This window comes from Mesoplodon bidens (genome assembly GCF_964165515.1).
Source record: "Mesoplodon bidens genome assembly, chromosome: 14".
Classification (NCBI taxonomy): Eukaryota; Metazoa; Chordata; class Mammalia; order Artiodactyla; family Ziphiidae; genus Mesoplodon; species Mesoplodon bidens.
In genome coordinates, this window is record NC_138170.1 from 37,885,832 (window position 1) to 37,909,415 (window position 23,584).

The following is a 23,584-nucleotide window of genomic DNA, read 5'->3' on the forward strand; positions in this document are numbered from 1 at the left end:
AACTCCTCAGTCACTGCTCTGACACTCTCAGCCATTTCCTCCTCTTCACCTAATTGTTGCTTCAATTTTCAGGTTAGACTGTGCACTCAGGTTAACCAAATCTGCTCTCACTTATTTGCTTCTGATTATACCTTTCCTTTTGTGATGATGGAAATACAGATCGTAAATCATCTTCTGGAGTTTTTTCTTAATATCTCTTGTAATAACTTTTCAAATTGAAATCTCTGTGGGTGGGAAATATATGTTTTGTTTATTTTGTTTCTGTCTACATAAAGCTCCTAATACACAGTGTTTTCTATTAAGTGGTAAAACAGTTGGAAGCATGCTGCCAGTACAGTGCTCCATTTTCCTTAGCATGAGACTAATAGGCATAAATATGTTAATACTTTTCAGATCTTGGCGTTTGCCTGCTCCTAATAAAGATAATACAAAATGCTTCATTCGGGTTTATCTATTTCAAAAGGAAGAGCCAGATTAAGCAAAAAGGACATATTTTGCATTTACGTATTACATGGAGATTGTCCCTAGTCATGCACTGACACATGGTTGTTTTTCCAGTGACTTGTATAAATGTTCCTTAAAATTGTAGGCTATGAATCGTGAATGACTAGCATATAGGATTGTTTTGTACCTATTTGAATATATAAAGTATCTGTGCCTATTTCTGTGCATAAAGTATAGTATATAAAGTGATTCTAAGATGTCACTGTGTGCAGTTTTCAAAATTATTGCCATTATTTTATGTAAATCATTCCAGGTTTTAAGGAAGTCAGTGATCATTCAAAAGACACAGAGAGCTATGAGTATGACTTGATAGGAGTGACTGTTCACACAGGAACAGCAGATGGTGGACACTATTACAGCTTCATTAGAGATATAGTCAATCCACATGCTTATAAAAACAATAAATGGTGAGTTTTAAATATTTTATTCTTGGGATTTAAAAAAATCTTTTTTCTTCTGTTTTTAAAGTATAAGCTTATGATAGTTTTCTTCTTGAGATACGTTTTCGGATTCTAGTTTTCTAAGAACTTTATAGTTGGGAAAGGGGGCACATAAAATGTTAAATGAAAGCTTTCAAAAGACAATATGAATCTATCCTTAAACTTTATACATCTCCAGACTCTTTTGAGAATTTGATAAATTCTCGCCTAAGAAAAATGAACACACTCAAAGTTTTGTACACAACTTTAGATTCACAGACAATATTGCACCTTCCAAATCTTACCTACCTGTGTTCACTTATTCAAGAACTGTTTACTGAATGCCTTTTATAGGGTGGCCACAAAGTCCTTATGTATTCCAGTTAGAAATTACCTGCATACTCCATTTTCTTCACCTTACCTTTCCCTTCCGACACACATTCTTTTTTATCATCCTTCATCAAGTTAATGGCTGGAAGTCATTCAGTCAGTCCTTAATAGCTGGTTTTTGTTCCTCGGATGTTGTTGAGTAAAGTCTCATGAATTGAGACTATTGATGTGCTAGACATTGTTCTAAATATTGGGGATATTGCTTTGAACAAAGTGTACATTGGTAAATTGATCTGCACTTAATAGAACAGTTTCGTTCAAATATTTCTCTTTAAACCATCATATCCATGGTATCTTTACTTGTCCATTTGAATATAAATTTTGAAATGGCATCTTTATCATTGTAAGTTTTCCAAGCTCTTAATGTTTTCTTGTCCGATAGCTTTACATGTTAGAAAGTTATGCAAACTTTTTATTCCTTGCTTTTATGAACTCTTGTTACTGCGAGGTTATAAATAGATCTATCAGATTTTAAGGTGGTAATGACTATGTTGTGAAATAATATTCCCAATTTCTACTGGATTAGAATTGTCGAAACAAGAGCTTAGTTAGAATTTACCACATATTAATAAGTTTGATCAGTATTTGTAATATATTAGAATGTAATCTAAATATTTTAAAAAGAGGCACAATAGAGATTTATTACATATATACTTGATCAATACTATATGCTCTGCTTTAGGTATCTTTTTAATGATGCTGAGGTAAAACCTTTTGATTCTGCTCAACTTGCCTCTGAATGTTTTGGTGGAGAGATGACGGTAAGTTTTATTCAAAAGTTATAAATGGTTCATGACTTTCCAAGTGCTTTGCAGTATCATAAAATCCAATAGTAGAGTCATGTAACTTTCTTTTAATTCCTATAATTAAACCTAAAATGTATTTGTTTTTTGTTTAGTATAGTTTAGTATGTTTGGAGCATATACCAGACACTGGAAAATATTTTTTTTTGAAAATATATTTTAAATTACTATTTCTTCAACTGATTAAGAGGGTCTGATTAAGAAGGGTTAAGACTTACAATTGAAAAATAATAGTATAGGAATTGAATTACATTTCCACAAGACATCATGATTAAATAAGTTGTTTACTTAAATGCTTTGGGATTAGAACAGAAAGAAATTACTCTTTATTGACTTACTATGAGAAATCTTTGACAAGGAAGTTGGCTTAAGCTAAACTTTAAAGGTTGTTCCTTCAGTGCTTTCTATAACAGTAGCAACAACCTGGTTATTACTAGTGACAGGATAGAAAAAGCTTATCTGTTTTGTAATTATCAGTTAAGATATAAGAAAAGACAATTAGGTTGGAGTAGTGTTATAATAATTTCACTTCTTCATATGCAGTTTACCCTAGTACCAATTTTCTGAAAACTTTAAAAATAGCCTGTTGATTCTCACAAGTCAAGCATTAGAAAGTAATTTCTATTTCATAAAGAAGCTCAGATAAAGTTATATTTCCCTTTAATAGCCATGTTTATTGTGAAATAACTGGTCACATTCTGGATTTTAATGAAAAGGCTTTCTTAACTGCTCTTTGATGCTCTTACGTACTATTCTGAATAGAAAAGGAAAATTAGACAAATTCCTAACACTTGGAAAATGAGTAGAAGGAAGGAAATAATGAGTTACCATTGAAGCCATAACTAAACCTATTGCATCTCTAGATGTTATTCTTAGAATATTTCCTCAAAAAAAAGAAAGAAAAGATAAAGAAGTAAACAGTGCAAAACTCTTCTTTTAAAAGGTAGTTTTTCATATTGCATGCCCATTTTATTAAGTTTTATGTATTTGAAGAGAAATTAAGGAAAAAATCCCATTCACCATTGCAACAAAAAGAATAAAAATCCCTAGGAATAAACCTACCTAAGGAGGTAAAAGACCTGTACTCAGAAAACTGTAAGACACTGATGAAAGAAATCAAAGGTGACACAAACAGATGAAGAGATATACCATGTTCTTGGATTGGAAGAATCAATATTATGAAAATGACTATACTACCCAAAGCAATCTACAGATTCAATGCAATCCCTATCAAACTACCAATGGCATTCTTCACAGAATTAGAACAAAAAATCTTACGATTCGTATGGAAACACAAAAGACCCCGAATAGCCAAAGCAATCTTGAGAAAGAAAAACGGAGCTGGAGGAATCAGGCTCCCCAACTTCAAACTAATCCAAAAGGTACAGTAATCAAGACAGTATGGTACTGGCACAAAAACAGAAATATAGATCAGTGGTACAGGATAGAATGCCCAGAGGTAAACCCAGGTACATATGGGCACCTAATTTACAACAAAGGAGGCAGGAACATACAATGGAGAAAAGACAGCCTCTTCAATAAGTGGTGCTGGGAAAACTGGGCAGCTACATGTAAAAGAATGAAATCAGAACACTACCTAACACCATACACAAAAATAAACTCCAAATGCATTAAAGACTTAAATGTAAGACCAGACACTATAAAATTTTTAGAGGAAAACATAGGAAAAACACTCTTTGACATAAACCACAGCAAGATCTTTCTTGACCCACCTCCTAGAGTAACAGAAATAAAAACAAAAATAAACAAATGGGACTTAAACTTAAAAGCTTTTGCACAGCAAAGGAAACCATAAACAAGACAACCCGCAGAATGGGAGAAAATATTTGCAGATGAAACAACAGACAAAGGATTAATCTCCAAAATATACAAACAGCTCATGGAGTTCAATATCAAAAAAAAAAAACAATCCAGTTAGAAAATGGGCAGAAGACCTAAATAGACATTTCACCAAGGAAGACATAGAGACAGCCAAGAGGCACATGAAAAGATGCTCAACATCACTAATTATTAGAGAACTGCAAATCAAAACTACAATGAGGTAACACCTCACGCCGGTCAGAATGGCCATTATCAAAAAAGCTAGAAACAGTAAATGCTGGAAAGGGTCTGGTGAAACGGGAACCCTCCTACACTGCTGGTGGGAATGTAAATTGATACAGCCACTAAAAAAAACAGTATGGAGGTTCCTTAAAAAACTAAAAATAGAATGCCATATGACCCAGCAATCCCACTACTGGGCATATACCTTGAGAAAACCATAATTCAAAAAGAGACATGCACCACAGTGTTCATTGCAGCACTATTTACAATAGCCAGGACATGGAACGAATCTAAATGTCCATTGACAGATGAATGGATAAAGAAGATGTGGCACATATATACAATGGAATATTACTCAGCTATAAAAAGAAATGAAATTCAGTTATTTGTAGTGAGGTGGATGGACCTAGAGTCTGTCATACAGAGTGAAGTAAGTCAGAAAGAGAAAAACAAATACCGTATGCTAACGCACATATATGGAATCAAAAGAAAATGATACTGATGAACCTAGTTGCAGGGCAGGAATAAAGGGGTAGGCATACAGAACGGACTTGATGACATGGGGTGGGAGGGTGAAGCTGGGGCGGAGTGAGAGTAGCATCAACATATATACACTACCGAATGTGAAATAGTTGACTGGTGGGAAGCAGCAGCATAGCACAGGGAGATCGGCTTGGTGCTTTGCGATGACCTAGAGGGGTGGGATGGGGAGGCTCAAGAGGGAGGGGATATGGGGATGTCTGTATGCATATGGCTGATTCACTTTGTTGTGCAACAGAAACTAACACGGTATCGTGAAGCAATTATATTCCAATAAAGATCTATTTTTTAAAAATAGTTTTTCAGATTGCAAGTCCATTTTATTAAGCTTCATATTATTGATGGTAAAGTACCTTAAAAATGTTTTGGGGCTTCCCTGGTGGCGCAGTGGTTGAGAGTCCGCCTGCCGATGCAGGGGACGCGGGTTCGTGCCCCGGTCTGGGAGGATCCCACGTGCCGCGGAGCGGTTGGGCCCGTGAACCATGGCCGTTGGGCCTGCGTGTCCGGAGCCTGTGCTCCGCAACGGGAGAGGCCGCAACAGTGAGAGGCCCGCATACAGCAAAAAAAAAAAAAAAAAAATGTTTTGAATCTTTTTTTTAAAGTACGTACTCCTAGCCAAAAACTTCTATCAAAGATTTTTCTGAATATAATGCTATTTGAGAACTATTTACAAAGTTGCTATAAAGTATAAAATAGCTATTTATGAAATATTTTATATATAAATATAGCTGAATGTACCCATTTCTTAAAGAAGGAAAACTTTCATTTTTTTAAACAGACCAAGACCTATGATTCTGTTACAGATAAATTTATGGATTTCTCCTTTGAAAAGGTAACCATTTCTTTCATGTATAATTGTACATTGTTTTCTGACTTCCATGTTATCTACTTTTGTAGTTATACTATGTCAAAATGAAAATATACTTTTTTTTTCCCTCTTAAAGACACACAGTGCTTATATGCTGTTTTACAAACGCATGGAACCAGAGGAAGAAAATGGCAAAGAATACAAATTTGATGTTTCATCTGAATTACTAGAGGTATGAGTTAATTTAACGTTAGCAACAATTTAAAAGCATTTTAAGTATTTATGCAAGTATTAGTTCTAGAATATAAAAGCAGGCTATATAAACAACATCATTAGTATCTGTAATCCGAGGTAGGCCTTAACCCTGTTTACAGATAGTCTCGGTAATACTGACATACAACAGGTGAATGTAAAGTGAAAGAGATTAAAGGGAGTGGAAAACAATTATTAGTAATAATTGAAGAAAAATAAGAAAGGTAAAAATGGTTGATGGAATAAGCACAAGCTCACAATTAACTTGTATGGTTGGTGATATTCTTGGATTGGGTGATAGGACTGTGAATGTTCCTTTTCTTATACTTCATGTTATACACAAGCGTACAGTGTATTTTAAATGCATTTAAAATATGTATTATATATATTTTAATATGTGTCTCATTTGTAGTAATGAGCTCTCTTCGTTTTGTAATGTAGTTAAGTAATAATGTTAGGGGTTTATAAAAAGTGTGCACACTCGATGTATGTTGTATCATTGTTGTAAACTGACTTGGCCAAAAGTACAAAAAATAAATCTCCAGAAAGGTATACCTGATACAAGTGTACTTTTCCATGTAGACAATTAAACTTTTACTCTATGACTGATTGATATTTGCACTATTGTGGTCAAGTCTTAAAACTGAGTGGATTTTGTTCCCCAAACACTTTTTTTTTTTTTTTTGCGGTACGCGGGCCTCTCCCGGCCGTGGCCTCTCCCGTTGCGGAACACAGGCCCCGGACGCGCAGGCTCAGCGGCCATGGCTCACAGGCCCAGCCGCTCCGCGGCATGTGGGATCCTCCCAGACCAGGGCATGAACCCGCATCCCCTGCATCAGCAGGCGGACTCCCAACCACTGTGCCACCAGGGAAGCCCCCCAAACACTTTTAATGGTATCTTGCCTACCTGTAATTTACTGATAAAGAGCCAAGAATATTATCTTCTTCCACACCCTCTAAATTAGGTTTACCAGCAGAATTAGATGCTTCACTAGATGTCAAGCTATTAAACTCACCTATTTATACAAAGATTTATTTCAACTGCTATCATAATAGCAAAATAAAATAGATTATAATCATCATTATGTGCAAGACTTTGTATCCCCAGGGTATTCAGACAAATGTACACCATGTTCTAGATGAGGACCCAACAGTATTTAAAGATAGCCACCCACATGTGAAATAAAATGAAATTTTACATAAAACCTTAATGATGTACAGTTGGCATTTGAACAACACAGGCTTGAACTGTGAGGGTCCACTTACACGTGGTTTTGGGTTTTTTTTTTTCAATAAATACAGGATCTATAAGTAAACATGAATTTCTTTTTCACATTGTTTTCTTTTTTTTTTAATTTTATTTATTTTTGGCTGCGTTGGGTCTTCGTTGCTGCACGTGGGCTTTCTCTAGTTGCAGCGAGCGCGGGCTACTCTTCATTGCGGTGTGCAGGCTTCTGATTGTGGTGGCTCCTCATTGCGGAACACAGGCTCTAGGCGTGTGGGCTTCAGTAGTTGTGGCTTGCAGGCTCTAGAGCACAGGCTCAGTAGTTATGGTGCACGGGCTTAGTTGCTCTGTGGCATGTGGGATCTTCCCAGACCAGGGCATGAACCTGTGTCGCCTGCATTGGCAGGCAGATTCTTAACCACTGTGCCACCAGGGAAGTCCCTTATTTTGCCAGTTTTTAAACATAAACCTGTCTCTCATAAACTGTTCTTACCAAAATATCAGCCTACCATAGTTTTCATGTATGTTACCAACGTTAACATCATTTTATTCATTATATATTTGCTCTTCAGACAGATGGGATTTCAGAGTTCTTACTTGCAAAAATTTAATAAATAAATTTAAAAAAAAAGAAACAACGTGATCGCTTGAGGTAATCAGATAAGTAATGATAAATTGGATCAGGTTTAGTAACAACTTCCATATTCCATTTACCTGGAAAAAAATCAACATAAATTTTAAGTGCATGTATATTTTTTGTTTCTTCTAGAGCAAGTCTTATTTTGTCTAATAAAAATATTGGTAAAATGTTATGAAGCAAATGCTTTCTGATGTCTAATGTTAACATTTTTTTCTTCAGTGGATTTGGCATGATAACATGCAGTTTCTTCAAGACAAAAACATTTTTGAACATACATATTTTGGGTAAGCTTGGCAGATTTAATAAGATTTTTTTGTTACACATTTTTAAAAAATCTTATTTTGTAAGAATTTTAACCTATTGTTTTCAAATTCTAGGTTTATGTGGCAGTTGTGTAGTTGTATTCCCAGTACATTACCAGATCCTAAAGCTGTGTCCTTAATGACAGCAAAGGTAATATATGTATAGACTTAGGTAATTTCTTCAAAATTGGTGACTTTAAAATAATTAAATCTTTTTTGCTTAATTTTATCTTTTCTTGCAGTTAAGCACTTCCTTTGTCCTAGAGACATTTATTCATTCAAAAGAAAAGGTATGTGTTTTATTTCGTAAACTTTGTGCCATTCATGTCATTTATCAGATATCTTTTTTTTTTAATTTAATTTTTGGCTGCGTTGGGTCTTCGTTACTGCGTGGTCTTTCTCTAGTCGCAATGAGCAGGGGCTACTCTTCATTGCGGTGCACAGCCTTCTCATTGTGGTGGCTTCTCCTGTTGTGGAGCACGGGCTTCAGTAGTTGTGGCTCATGGGCTCTAGAGCACAGGCTCAGTAGTTGGAGCGCATGGGCTTAGTTGCTCCACGGCATGTGGGATCTTCCTGGGCCAGGGCCTGAACCCGTGTCCCCTGCATTGACAGGTGGATTCTTAACCACTGCACCACCAGGGAAGCCCCAGATATCACCTAATACCTTCAGTAACTTCTTTTTCTTTTTTAGCCCACAATGCTTCAGTGGATTGAACTGTTGACCAAACAATTTAATAATAGTCAAGCAGCTTGTGAGGTGAGGTGAAAAATTCAACAAATAATGCATAGCTTAAGATTCACTTTCTTGTTTTCTTTTATTCTTAACTTAGATGCTATAACAAAATTGTTTTATCTATTATAAATCATAGGGAGCCAGTGTAAGTTGTTCCTAAAATTACTTGATTGCCAAGAGAAATTTATAATTACGGTATCAAATTCATTACATTGATTAAATAATTGATTTTTTTTTTTTTTTTTTTTTTTTCTTTGCGGTACGCGGGCCTCTCTCACTGTTGTGGCCTCTCCCGTTGCGGAGCACAGGCTCCGGACGCGCAGGCTCAGCGGCCATGGCTCACGGGCCCAGCCGCTCCGCAGCACGTGGGATCCTCCCAGACCGGGGCACGAACCCACGTCCCCTGCATCGGCAGGCGGACTCTCAACCACTGCGCCACCAGGGAAGCCCTAAATAATTGATTTTTAAGTTACTTAAAAATCCTTGGGTTCCCCCCCACCATGTATTGGAAGGAAAAAGTATAGAAAATTCAGAACTGTACCAGATATTTCTTAACTACTTCTGCATGCTACCAGAAAATACTGAAAAATGCATATCTCCCTTCCCCCTCTGAATAAAAATGCATATATCCCAGTAGGTCAGTTTATGTCCTATTTTATCTTTTCCTATATTACATTATAAGAGAAACATACATCCCTAAGGATCGTATGCACACAGGTAATAAACACTTAGCCATATTGCCATCTTACTATCGTTTATCATGTGTGATGATCTCCCAGAGTGGTGTGTACCTTTCTAGGAATGCAAGTCTTATAAATTCCCAAAAGTGGGAGACAGCAGCGTAGTGTACAATAGATGAAATTAGTTGAAGATTTTTTTCAGATGTAGAAGGTTTTTAGAAAGATTTTATTTTTTTGTTTTTTTCAGTCAGTTTGTTTGAATTAGTATTGAAACAAGGTCCACATTTTGCTTTTGTCTTGTAAATCTCTTTTCATCTATAATACAGTTGACCCTTGGACAACATGGGTTTGAACTGTGTGGGTCCACTCATACACAGATTTTTTCAGTAAATACATACAGTACCATACAATCTGTGGTTGGTTAAATCTGAGAATGTGGAGGAACCTAAGATACAGAAGGTCAACTATGGGACTTGAGTATCTGCAGATTTTCGTGTATGCTGGGGCTCCATACCAAGGAGCAACTGTAGTTACCTTTTTTTTTTTCCCCTCCGTACCACTTTCTCATTTGTTCTGCAGGATTTTCCACATGCTGGCTTTGATCTAGTGCATCCTTTGGGTGTTATTTAACATATTCCTCTATTCCCTTCCCTCTTCATGATTTTTAAAAAACTGTTCGGTAAAAAAAAAAGAAACAAAAAAAACTGTTCAGTATATGCAGAAGCTTGATAAGGTCATAAATTTTTTTTGTTTTTGTTTTTTTTTAATAAAGTTGCAGCTTCAGTTTTTTCACTAAGGATTTGCCTCTGGAACTCTCTCAAGGAGTTAAAATTCCCTACAGTTGTCAGTAATTATGTGTGTGCATAAATAGGCAGTACAGTTCAATAGAGGAGTTAAATATGTGATTAAGAGATACCTTGAAATTAATTGTCTTAGCTAAGCGTGAAGAAGAGTGTTTTTTGTTATCAACAGAACATAAATTGGTTTTAAACAGAAAGTTTATCATACTCAGATCGTATATTATTAATAGGAACAAAAAATTCTGCAGTGTGACATTTATGAAGTCTAAGAGGAAAATAGTATTTGACTTTATTAAGAACTGCAGGTTGTCATCATGTAGGTTCTACACCATAATGTAAATGGCATCCATGGAATTCTGTATTGAGATGACCTTGATTATGACTTTAGACATTTTAGATTTTACACTTTCTACCAATTGAAGAATCTTTTTTGGTAAGAATTCAAATGTCAACTAGAATTAAAATCTTTGTGTGATTTTTATCCCAATTGACAAGTATTGATTGATTGTTAAAATCACACTATTTACTTACAGTGGTTTTTGGACCGCATGGCTGATGATGATTGGTGGCCAATGCAGATACTAATTAAGTGCCCTAATCAAATTGTGAGACAGGTAAGAAAAAATTTATTTGGAAAAGAAGTGGCTTTCAAGTTTGTTCTGAATTTGCCTGTGAATATATTTTAACCCAGCATTGAAAGTAGTTTGAAAAGATCGACCTCTTATCACAAAAGTCATTTTGCTCTTATTTTCACCAGCTTCTTTTGGCAAATCAGCTATCATTCCAGTCAAGTGATTAAAATCATTCACATTTCCTGGTTATAGGAAGATAGCTATAACTGCCTATTTTCTCAGATCCTACTTTGATGTATGAGTTGTACTGATTCTTATTCAGATCCTTAGATATTCTAACCATGGTAGGGTACTGTAATGGCCTTGAAAGTTAAATGAATAGTGTATAACTTATTTCTGTGACAGATTCTCAACTGTCACATGAATCAATTTGTTTTTCTTAAATCATTGGAAAAATTAACAAGGAAGAAAAATACATATGCATTTATGACACAAAACCAAAAATTTAATCTGAAATATGCTACTTTCAGTTATAATTGAGATACAATTCTTATATCATAAAATTTAGCAAAACTTCTCAAAGTGTAAAATTTAGTGGTTTTTAGTATATTCCCAAACATGTGACCATCATCTATCTAATTTTATAACACCCCCAAAAGAAATCCCATACTTACGAGCAATCACTTCCATTTTATCCTGTTCCTTCTCTGCAGCCCCTGGCCACCGTTAATACACTTTCTGCCTCTTTGGGTTTGCCTATTCTCACCATTTCATTTGAATAGAATCACACAGTATGTGGTCTTTTGTGACTGGCTTTCTTGATTTAACAATGTTTTCAAGGTTTACCCATGTTGTGACTTGTATCTGTACTTTATTTCTTCTTATTGCCAAGTAATATTCTATATACCAAATTTTGTTTATCTTTTCAGCAGTTGATGAACATTAGTGATGTTTCCACTTCTTTGCTGTTTTGAATAACACTGCTCTGAACATAGGTGTACAGATATTTGTGTGGACATGTGTTTTCAGTTCTTTTGGATATATACATAGGAGTGAACTGCTGGGTTGTAACATTCTTAGGGACTACCAAACTTTTTTTCATGATGTCTGCACCAGTTTACATTCCCACCAGCAATCTGTGAAGGTTCCAGTTTTGCTACATCTTCTTCAACATTTGTTTATTGTCTTCTTGATTTTAGCCATTCTAATGGGTGTGAAGTAGTATCTCATTGTAGTTTTGGTTTGCATTTCCTTAACAATTAATGATAGTAAACATCTTTTCGTGTGCTTATTGGCCATTTGTATATCTTAATCCATATTTTTTGGATAAACTTAAATCGCATTTCCTTCTCCTAGTCATTGAAATTCTGATAAGCAGCTGTCCTGCCCTACTCCACTCTTCTGAAAGAGATGGATACCAAGTTTTCTTTCCTCTGTATCTCCACTAGTAAAGGAGGTTTCATGAAGCTTTGTATTTGGTAATCTCTATTACTGAAACCTATAGTTTGTTTTTGCTTTTTCCCTTATAAAATTGTTTTTCAAGCTAACTCTACCTTTTATCTTCAGTCTGTAGTTGAGACTCCAGGAAAGCTTTAGAATGTCAAAAGGTAATCTGTGGGCAAAATATAAATGGGTAGCAGAATTTTTTTTTTTTTTTTTTTTTTTTTGCGGTACGCAGGCCTCTCACTGTTGTGGCCTCTCCCATTGCGGAGCACAGGCTCCAGACGCACAGGCTCAGCGGCCATGGCTCACGGGCCCAGCCGCTCCGTGGCATGTGGGATCTTCCCAGACCAGGGCACAAACCCGTGTCCCCTGCATTGGCAGGCAGACTCTCAACCACTGCGCCACCAGGGAAGCCCAGGGTAGCAGAATTTTTAATCATGTTCATTTTTCAGTGTCTTTGTTACCTGATGTAAGTTGACTCTTAGGTTGTCCTCTCTTTTCATCTCTAGATGTTTCAGCGTTTGTGTATCCATGTGATTCAGAGACTTAGACCTGTGCATGCTCATCTTTATCTACAGCCAGGAATGGAAGATGGGTAAGAAGTATACCTTCTGAACTGGAATTTTTATTTATTTATTTATTTATTTAACATATTTATTTATTTATTTGGCTGTGCCGGGTCTTAGTTTCATTGCGGCATGCGAACTCTTAATTGCAGCATGCATGTGGGATCTAATTCCCTGACCACGGATCGAACCCGGGCCCCCTGCACTGGGATCACGGAGTCTTAACCACCAGACCACCAGGGAAGTCCCTGAACATTTTATTTTTAAGTTTTTTGATGATCTGCCTACGAAGTATTTTTAAATATCCACACTGAAATATTTAGGTTCTCCTATTTAAAAATAATCTGTAATAATATAAATCAAGAAGGAAAACTTTTGTTTTATTTTTATTTAATTGCATTTTCAAAATCCTCTACAAGTAACCTTGACTTAATCTTTTTGTTTTGATTTCAGCGAGACATGATAACTGGAATCCAACTATTTGTATTATTATAATTGGTATTCATTATTACAAAGATGAAAGATAAATTCAGGTTTTTAAAATATTTCTCCTCCCAAAATATCTATCCCCAGATTTCATACTTTCTCTAAGATATATAAAATTGTGTTTTCAGGTCTGATGATATGGATGCTTCAGTTGAAGATATAGGTGGTCGTTCATGTGTCACTCGATTTGTGAGAACTCTGTTATTAATCATGGAACATGGTGTCAAGCCTCACAGTAAACATCTTACAGAATATTTTGCCTTCCTTTACGAATTTGCCAAAATGGGTGAAGAAGAGGTGAGGCTATATCTTGTTTATTTCTGGTATTATGTACTTATTTTCAGTATTTAAAACTTAATTGTTTTTATTTTATATTTTTAAATCAATTTTTTTATTTTTAGAGCCAGTTTTTGCTTTCACTGCAAGCCATATCTACAATGGTACATTTTTACATGGGAACCAAAGGGCCTGAAAATGTAAGTACAATTCTGTCTCATATCAGGGATTTAGAGGCCATGTTTTCAAGTTTGCATCATAGAAAGATACTAGATTCCTTTGAAGTCCCTTCTAGCCCTGATATTAAATGATTTTAAGGGTCTAAGTTTGGTTGATATTTTTAATGGATATAGCAAGAGAAGAAACAGTCAAGTGATAAATTTCACTGGTATGGCCCTGGATCAAAGCAAATAAATTTAGGCAAAATGACCATCACCTGCTTTAGGGTCTTATCAGTAGCATGTTGTGTTTTGGTGAACATTTTTGCTGGCCATGTTTTTAAAGCCCTTTGCTATATTAAGTCTGTCAGTCTTCCAAAAATTCAATTCATAATATTAAAACTATTAATCAATTTTGTGTTGTCTGTAATGACCACATTGGATTGAATGCTCTGTCTTATTTAATCCTTGTTGCAGCCCTAAGAGGTAAGTACTGTTGTCATCTCCATTTTACAGATGGGGAACTTGAGGCATAAAGAAGTTAACTTGTTTTAGATCACAGTGAGTTAGGCTTTGATCCTTGGGTAGACTCCTGAACGAAACTGTTAGCCACTGTGCTGTAATGGTTCTCCAAATATGTACTGTTATTATCTAATTTCAGCCTAGATGGCTACTTATTTAGACTGCTTTTCTTTTGCTTTGTTAGATCATAAAATCTTTTCAGTGTTGCATTTCAAACCCCAAATGAATATCTCTTTGAAATACCTACTGTTTGGATTATCTGAAAACTGCAAATATGGATTCCTTAATTTGTGTAACTGGTATTTTTATTAAATATGAAATACCATTTTATCATACTCATATAAATTTTGTTCCTGATTTATCTTCCAAAGAGCTTGCCTGTAAGAAAAAAAATTATTATTAAAGAATTTATATCTTTAGGTAAGGTAAATACAGTATTGGGAATTATTGTTCTTTACAGTTCTGCCTGTTAAATCTAAAATTGTCCTGAATGTGGTTTAGACTTTTAAAGTTAGGGTTAGGCCTTTGAGTGGTTATTTTTCACAATACATGCTCCTGCCACTGTCTACCCTGCATTGTTATGTAAGACAATCAAGCTCTTTTCTCTCAACATAATGTTAAAAAATAATATCATATTAAAAATGAATTGTGTTATGTTCTAGCCTCAAGTTGAAGTGTTGTCAGAGGAAGAAGGGGAAGAAGAGGAGGAGGAAGAAGATATACTCTCTCTGGCAGAAGAAAAATACAGGCCAGCTGCTCTTGAAAAAATGATAGCTTTAGTTGCTCTTTTGGTTGAACAGTCTCGCTCAGAAAGGTGAAATGTTTCAACATTCAAAATGCTTAAAGCATGTTTGATTTTATTCTTTTTACATAATTGTTTTACCATTATTAACTCAGTAGTTTTTGTTACTTAATTCCTTTTAAATAATAACAACACTTTCCATCAACTCTTGTAGCATAAATATTTCGATCCTTTGTACCAAACTCTTACTTTGCCTGAGTCATGTTAGAAATATACATTGAAGAAATATACAGTAAAATATCTAGCAAAATTATATGTGCATTCATCCTTTGACCTAGCAACACCACTTCTGGGATTCTGTTCCCAAAACACCAAAAGATGTATGTGCAGTGCTGTTTATTGAAGCAGTGTTTATAAACAGCAAAAGACTGAAAATGTCCACAAAGATGGTACAAGTTGAAGAAACAGAGCATCCACTTGATAGAGGACTCTATAGCAGAAGAAAAACAGGCAGTATGGAATGTATGTGTACTACCATGGAGAGATCTTTAAGATACATATCACTGAGGTGAAAAAAAAAACAAGGTGGACAAAAGTATATATAGTATGCTACTTTTTTTTTCTTTTGGCCACGCAGCATGGCTTACAGGATCACTGAGTCCTAACCACTGGACCACCAGGGAATTCCCTATAGTATGCTACTTTTTAAGAAAGGGAGGCTGTGGGACACAAAGTGAGTGAGAGAGAGAGAGAGAGTGTGTGTGTGTGTGTGTGTGTGTGTGCATGTGCAACCAAGCCTCATTATTCATGGATCTCCAATTTGTGAATTCTCCTACTTAAATTTATTTGTAATCCCCAAATCAGTACTTGTGAAGCATTTACAGTGATTTGTGGATTACAGAATGTACAGAGTGGCAAAAAATTGGCGTTGACCTGACACACACTTCTCCAGCTGAGGTCAAACATGGTGACACTCTGCCTTCTTGTTTTGGTGCTCAAATTGTAAACAAATTTTTGTTTGCAATATATGCCACATTTTTCACATTTATGCTTTTTGTTGGTGATTTGGCTGTTTAAAAATGGTCCCAAACATAGTGCCAAGTGCTGTCTAGTGTGTTCCTAAGCTCAAGAAGGCCATAATATGCCTTAAGGAGAAAGTACACATTAGATAAGCTTCATTCAGGTTTGAGTTACAGTGCTGTTTGCTCTGTATTCAGTGCTAATGAGTCAACATTAAATCAGGTGTCTTTAAACAGAAACACACATTATACAAGGTAACATATTGATCTATTGATGGAAATGTTATGACCAGGGGTTCACAGGAACCTAAGTGTATGTTTTCCCTATGAGCAGTGATTCAGTGTTCACTAATTCAGTGTTCGCAGCTCTTTATAGAATGTAAGTACTACAAATAACAAGAATTGACTATTTTTCTAATTGAAGACTAAATTTTTTAAAATAAATTTTTAAAGTTTCCAGTGGTTGGGGGAGGGGAAAACAGGCTGGAGGGGACAGGAATGAAAGTTTGACTTCTTTGAATATAGTACACTGTTTTGTTTTTTAGATTTATCTTTGGAATCATGTAAATGTTTTCTATAATTATAATTTAATAAAATGCAATCCCTAAAAATCAAAAGCAGACTGAAATAAATGAGCCTAACTGTATATTGAGTTGGTGACATAGCCACTGGAGAGGAATTAAAGTGACTTTAGAACACATTGATTTAACTGTAATTTTTAGTGGGATGTACCTGAAGGACAAAAAGAATTGTAAAATTATCCTCAAGTGTTTTACTAATTATATTGTGAGTAGTAGTATAATTAGAATTATTATTCTGAAAATGTATTATAGAATAAAACAAATAGATAATTGTTAATGTCATTAGAAACCAAGATTTTCAGAGAAAGAAAAGAGAAATACAAATATAAAATTGTAGGATGTTTACATAACTTCTTCAAAACTAAATTTGAATTTGGGAATATCAGTAGAGTTCATGGTATATTTTGTCTTAAGCGAACAAAAAATGTATTATGTATCTCCATTTTCTGAAAAGGCCTAGAAATCCTGTCCAACCCAAAAATCAGTGAGTGACCCTGGCATCTAGATAATATTTCCCACTGAAAAAAATCAAGGCTCCTTGAGAAAATGGCTAATTCCAGGTCTTGGGCAAGAAATGAATGGGAAACCTCGAACATTTTGTCATTTTGGAAAGCAAGGAGGCTATCAGAGACTACTGAGGTCATGTTAAAAGGTCTCAAGAGTCAACTTAAGGAGGTTTCTACTGGTCACAGATTGGACAACTTGAGCATCAATAATAGTAATAACTGCAAGTGGACTAAAACACATCATGGATGTTTACATCCATGAGTTCATAATGATACCTAAAAACAAAATTTTAAAAATTATTGACAACTTTTGGAGTATATTAAGAAACCAAGTAACAGTTTTGGAAACTTACTAATAAAGGAACAATATCAAGTATTTATCCTACCTGCAAGAATTATATTTCATGGCAACCAAATGGTAAATGAGAGGGATGTTCATCGTCATAGAGGTATTTGAGCTAATAAATGAGCAAGTAATGCTGGAATTAGGATATCAATATTTTGCATCCCAAATGCAATAATGGATCTAGGAAATGATCATCATGGGCTGAAAACATTACAGAAAGAGGGACAGCTTTTCATTGTGTGCCTCCTGATGAAAGTTCACACTACCGTTTATAAGGTATCCTTGATTAAAAAATCAAACCTAGGTCTGATCAAGTCTCTAGATCTAATAACTACCAGTTTATAGGAAATACGGGGACAGAGGAATATGTTAAAACAACACACCAAGGATATAATCAGCAAAATGGAAATGTGGGAAATTCTACAGGTCAAACCACCTGCTTTCTTCAACAGATTAATTGCAAGATAAAATCGGAGGGGAAACCAGTTGTCTAAAAGAGATTTAAAAGACATTTCAACCAGTGTCAACAGAGGACTTCATTTGGATCCTGATTCAAACAAATTATAAAAAAATTTTTTTAGAAACTTGAGGCAATTGTACATTTGACTGGATCTTGTATGATAATAAGAAATTGTTAATTTATTTTAGGTGTGAATAATGTTAGTATTGTTTATGTTTTTGAAATTTATGTTTGGGATATGTATTGAAATTTATGGACTAAGTGATAAAATATCTGGAATTGCTTCAAAATAGTTCATATTTGAACGAGTAGGAGGTACAGATGAATCAAGACCGACCGTAAGGTGGTAATTTGCAAATGAGTGATGGGATGCTTACAGTATTCTATTTTTGTATGTGTTTGAAATTTTCTATAAGAAGTTAAAGAAATATGCAATCATTTTAAACTTGAAAGTGAAATTCTCTATTTCTTAGAAGTTCGTTTTGTTTTGAAGGTTCTCATGTCAAAAAAAAGCTCTCTAAATTAGACCCATCCTAGTGTTACAGTACACCAAAATATTGAGTTAATTAAATGGAAATAAAGTAGATTTGGACTTCCATGTACCAATCTTGGAATTTTGAAAAATTGTCTAAAAGATGCCTAGTGAGCAAGTCTAGCTAGCAGAAAGTTCAAAAATCATTTTATGATGGTGGCTTGGTACACTTGTAATTGAATCAACAATTTTGTTATGTGTCATGATGCAAATGGCTATAAAGTAGTATAGAGGAAAGAAAAACTTATTTCCACTAATGTTTTCTTTCAGGCATTTGACATTATCACAGACTGACATGGCGGCATTAACAGGAGGAAAGGTAATACCATCTCAATATTAGACCACTTGATAATCACAAAAATAACAACAAAATAGTTCTTAAATGAACAACTTTTGCTTTTAACAGGGATTTCCCTTCTTGTTTCAACATATTCGTGATGGCATCAATATAAGACAAACTTGTAATCTGATTTTCAGCCTTTGTCGATACAATAATCGACTTGCAGAACATGTAAGTGCTGAGAAACAGTCTTAAAGTTTTTTGGTAATTTGTAGAAGAATATTCTGAAATTATCCCTTTTGTTTTGTTTTGTTTTAGATTGTATCTATGCTTTTCACATCAATAGCAAAATTGACTCCTGAGGTATGTAGACATCTGTTCATTCATGTTTTTCAAACTGCTATCAGCACTGACAGTGCTTTCAAATGAACCTTTCTAATAGTTTTTGGGAAAAAATTTATCAAGGCTTCCCTCATAATAAAACAACCTATTTTTAACTATGTAACTTGAATAAACTGAATTACCTCTTCACATCTTGTCACAAATGTCATTTTCCCAATTAAATATAAATTTACATATAAGTTGAATATATCAGAGTGCCACCTAGATACTGAGCTTTAAAGTTGTTTGGTTTGAAGCATATATCATATTGTACCTTAGAAGAAAGTAGACTAACCAGAATTCTGCCTAGGTGGAGAAGTATGTATTTTCATAAAATGAAAATGTTATAGCTACTTTGATAATACATGTCAAATATTAATATAAATTATACCTCAGAGAGCAAAGATTGCTGCAGGAAACTTTTAATCTAAATTTTTCTATAAACATGATTGTCTCATTAACAAGAGTTTTGATACTTTTTTTCCCAAATTGACATCCAGAAAAATAGATGTTTTCTGTTACACGTGGCTCCCACACAATTGACACTGTATCCTGCGCTCACCCTTCTGCTTTATGATGAGAGTTCAGGTTCATATGTATGAGTACTGAGCTCTCTAACCTAATACAGCAGATTTAAATGTGATCTGTAGAAGAGTTATACTTCTTTGTTTTCAGCTGGAAATGATGGGTTCAAACAGATCTAAATACACAGTCGTGTACATGTCTTATAGGCAGCCAATCCTTTCTTTAAATTGTTGACTATGCTAATGGAGTTTGCTGGTGGACCCCCAGGAATGCCTCCCTTTGCATCTTACATTCTGCAAAGGATATGGGAGGTAAGTCTTGCAGCAGATGTTTTAGTGTTTATTTTTCTGAGGGCTTTATTTTTCTAACACAATCACTCACATTTTAAGTACTAGTTTCTTCTTGCTTGGGTAACTCAAAATGGTTTTAGTAAGTCACAGGTCAAGGGAAGAAGAGATGCTTTAGTCAGAAGATCTAGGGGAAAAAAGAGTTCTTCCCTAGTGTCTCAAATGTTTAAAGACTTTCTCGTAGGGTCATAAACAGTCTTCAGCTCATCCGAGGTCCTCATTCCCGTATCCTCAAAAAAGATTCCCTGAAGTGGTAGAAGCCCTAGAAATACAAGCCAGGTGCTTTCAGCAGTTGATAGAAAATACAGAGGAAGCACCAACCATTTCCTTTCCTCCAGAGTTAGTGCTGAGGTTACAGAATTTCTTCTTAGTTCTTAGTGAGTGTTGGAAATGCCCACTTTCTAGACCAGGGGCCTGGCAAACTTTTTCTCTTCATAGTCCAGATAGTAAATATTTTAGGCTTTGTGGGCCATATGGTCTCTGTTAGAACCATTCAACCAGCCATAGACAAAATGTAAATGAGTGGGCATGGTTGTGTTCCAATAAAAACTTAAAAACAGGCAAACCACAGAAGCTGTAATTTCGGCTCCTGAGAGCCATAATTTTCCACCCCCTACTCTAGATTCCTAGGATTTCCTTTTCCAATGAAAAAAAATCTTCCCAGCAGTGTAGTGAGCTAGTTTTCATTCTCACTTATAGTAGCAGAGTGGGCAAACAATCAGAAAAGTAAAGATGGAAAATTTAGAGAATTAAAAGCACTTTTAAATAACTTTGTAAACTTAAGACCTTAAAGGTCATTGAGTTCTCTCGTTGGTCCTGTGTTAGAGTCCTTGGTTATTATAATTTTATTTTGTAAACTAATGACATTCTCCTTGAACATATTCCTATTAATAAAAATAAGTTGCTTTAAAAATGGGAGGGCTTCCCTGGTGGCGCAGTGGTTGAGAGTCCACCTGCCGATGCAGGGGACACGGGTTCGTGCCCCGGTCCGGGAAGATCCCACATGCCGCGGAGCAGCTGGGCCCGTGAGCCATGGCCGCTGAGCCTGCACGTCCGGAGCCTGTGCTCTGCAAGGGAAGAGGCCACAACAGTGAGAGGCCCACGTACCACAAAAAAAAAAAAAAAAAAAAAAGGGAAAAAACATGGGTGTGAAACTTCTTTCAGGCTCTAGTTTTCAAAAAACTATTTAGCTTTAAAGTGTCTGATGCACATACCAAAAGTAAGTTTAAAAAAGTAACTGCTCATTCAGTTAGCCTTATATTCTGTTCTTGTCATTTTACTTGTAGGTAATTGAATACAATCCTTCTCAGTGTCTGGATTGGTTGGCAGTGCAGACACCCCGAAATAAACTGGCACACAGCTGGGTCCTACAGAATATGGAAAACTGGGTCGAGCGGTTTCTTATGGCTCACAATTATCCTAGAGTCAGGACTTGTAAGTCAAATATTCAGAATTTAAGAAACCATTTTGTTGTTGTTCCACGTTTCGTTTTGTTTTTTGTTTGTTTTAAGGTGATCATAATATGCCCATTGTATAATACAGAAAGGCTCTTAGAGATATTGTTTTAAACGCCAAAGTTATATTAGTATTTGAAAACCTATGGCGATGTTTTACAAATATCTATAGTTTTTTTTTGTTTTTTTTTTAAGGATAGGAAACTATGTCTTTTCTTGGGTGATATCACCACCACTATCATTTTTGTTTCCTTTCTTGATAGAATCACAAAGCATTATCAGCATTAGTGAAGAGAGTAATGGGTCAGAAAATCCTGTCTTAAAAGTAACTTGAGAAGGCTAAGAGTAAAGTGGCAATAAAAACACAAAACAAGCTGAGAGAAAATATTCTCTGAAGTTATGGGAGTTAAATGATAAATATCTTTATTGTACCCAGGCCAGAAGGGAATAAACAAAGATCTTGGAAGACAGATGGACAAATACCAAAAATAGATACTTCACACAATAGGTAACTGATTGTAAATAGACACAGAGTATGTTTTCTTTTGATAGTATTAAAAGAAATAAAAATCAAAGTAGTTAATTTTTTAAATTATTTAATCATTCAATTTAATTATTAAGATCATATTTCCTAGTTTTCTGCTGAGAGGGCATACAATCAGTGACACTCCAGTAGCAGCAAGCACATCGAATACCCAGATCCGTGTTTTTAAACATCATTTCCGATAAAATGAAACATAGCTCCTTGGAGAAATGGCTGATTTTAGGACTGGGGCAGGGAATATACAAGATGAGCCTGTAGCATCTTGTAGAACCAGAAAGTAAGGAAGTACTCCCAAAACAAAATGATGGGGTATGTCAAAGGGACATAGAACCAACCTGAAAGAGCTCCCAATGCCCAAAGCTGGAACAATTTGAGAGAAAAAATAATTAACATAGCACTGAATTATAATCCAAAGTATAAAATAAATACCCATGAGCCCATGCTGATATAAATGAATGATTGAATAAACAAAGAAATGGAGAAGAGACAAATCTCCCATACAGAAGAATTCCAAAAAATTTATGTACATCTTCCCCCCAAAAAGGGAAACCCCCTTGAGTGTGAGCTTAGTGACTTGCTTTCAAAGAGTAGAGTATGAGGGATAGAGAAAATAACTTTAAGAAACTTGACAAACATTAAGTCAGGCAGATAATTAAGGTTAAAAATGTCACTGATAAGTTATGTTTAGTATGTGCCCTTGGTATGGTGTGATGCACAGGGCACTTCATCATGTGGTCTTCCTCCCAAAATCCCATAACCTGAGTCTAACCATGATACACATCAGATAAACTTAATTTGAGGGACATTCTACAAAAATACCTGACCACTACTCTTCAAAACTGTCGTGGTCTTCCAAAGAAAGTCTGAGAAAGTGTCACAGTCAAGAGGAGCTTAAGGAGATATGACATCTAAATCTCATGTATCCTAAATGAGATCCTAGAAGCAGAAAAAGAACATTAGGACAAAACTATTGAAATCTGAAGTGTGGAATCTAGTTAATAGTAATGTGCCAGTGTTGGTTGGTTCCTTAGTCACAACAAATGCACCATGGTAATAATGTTAACAGGGGAAATGGGAGAAGGGTGTATAGGAACTGTCTGTTCTACGTCTTCTAAAATAAAAGGTTTATTAGGGGAAAACATGTTTCAGTGGTGGGTACACATGGACTGGCAATGGTACTCTGCTCATAGGCTTTTTTTCCTGCCAGTTTAGTTAACCCCACGGTAATGAGATATTTGTGAGAGCTGACAGATATGCTGGTTGGTATTTATGTCCTGACTCCTGACCATAAAACAATTAAAAACTTTTGCTGAACCAAACGAACAAAAAAAACCAAAACGAAAAGAAAAGCTTTTTAGCTAGCTGGTACACCTAACATTCATAATAGTGCTAAAGAAATAGCATTCTCATATACTGCAGCGACATTGTAAGTTAATATTACCCTTATGAAACGTAGTTTAGCAGTATGTACCAATATCCTTAAATTTTTTTTTCCCTTTTTCAACTCAGTAATACCATTGCAGGGATTCTGGTATAAGTAAGTCATCCAATATATGAATATCCAACAGCATTATTTGTAAGTGTGAAAAATTTTAAACTAGATGTTCAGATAGGAAATAAATTGTTATGCATCATTTAAAAATTATAATAGTGAAGACTATAGAAATACGAAAACGTGCTTTTG

General features: G+C 35.2%; 1 protein-coding gene across 4 annotated transcripts in view; it reads left to right on the plus strand.

Annotated features, from left to right (window-relative positions):
• USP34 (ubiquitin specific peptidase 34) overlaps positions 1 to 23,584 on the plus strand; it is a 245,101-nt gene that overhangs the window by 196,366 nt on the left and 25,151 nt on the right. For all 4 annotated transcript variants that reach the window (XM_081253585.1, XM_081253587.1, XM_081253586.1 and 1 more), the window contains 18 exons: positions 758 to 911; positions 1,996 to 2,074; positions 5,499 to 5,552; positions 5,665 to 5,760; positions 7,865 to 7,929; positions 8,023 to 8,098; positions 8,190 to 8,237; positions 8,639 to 8,704; positions 10,694 to 10,774; positions 12,685 to 12,770; positions 13,356 to 13,524; positions 13,629 to 13,703; positions 14,846 to 14,997; positions 18,640 to 18,688; positions 18,776 to 18,880; positions 18,968 to 19,012; positions 19,762 to 19,866; positions 21,189 to 21,336. In XM_081253585.1, the coding sequence (XP_081109711.1) occupies positions 758 to 911; positions 1,996 to 2,074; positions 5,499 to 5,552; positions 5,665 to 5,760; positions 7,865 to 7,929; positions 8,023 to 8,098; positions 8,190 to 8,237; positions 8,639 to 8,704; positions 10,694 to 10,774; positions 12,685 to 12,770; positions 13,356 to 13,524; positions 13,629 to 13,703; positions 14,846 to 14,997; positions 18,640 to 18,688; positions 18,776 to 18,880; positions 18,968 to 19,012; positions 19,762 to 19,866; positions 21,189 to 21,336 (1,653 nt within the window). The remainder of the gene's footprint in view (positions 1 to 757; positions 912 to 1,995; positions 2,075 to 5,498; positions 5,553 to 5,664; positions 5,761 to 7,864; positions 7,930 to 8,022; positions 8,099 to 8,189; positions 8,238 to 8,638; positions 8,705 to 10,693; positions 10,775 to 12,684; positions 12,771 to 13,355; positions 13,525 to 13,628; positions 13,704 to 14,845; positions 14,998 to 18,639; positions 18,689 to 18,775; positions 18,881 to 18,967; positions 19,013 to 19,761; positions 19,867 to 21,188; positions 21,337 to 23,584) is intronic.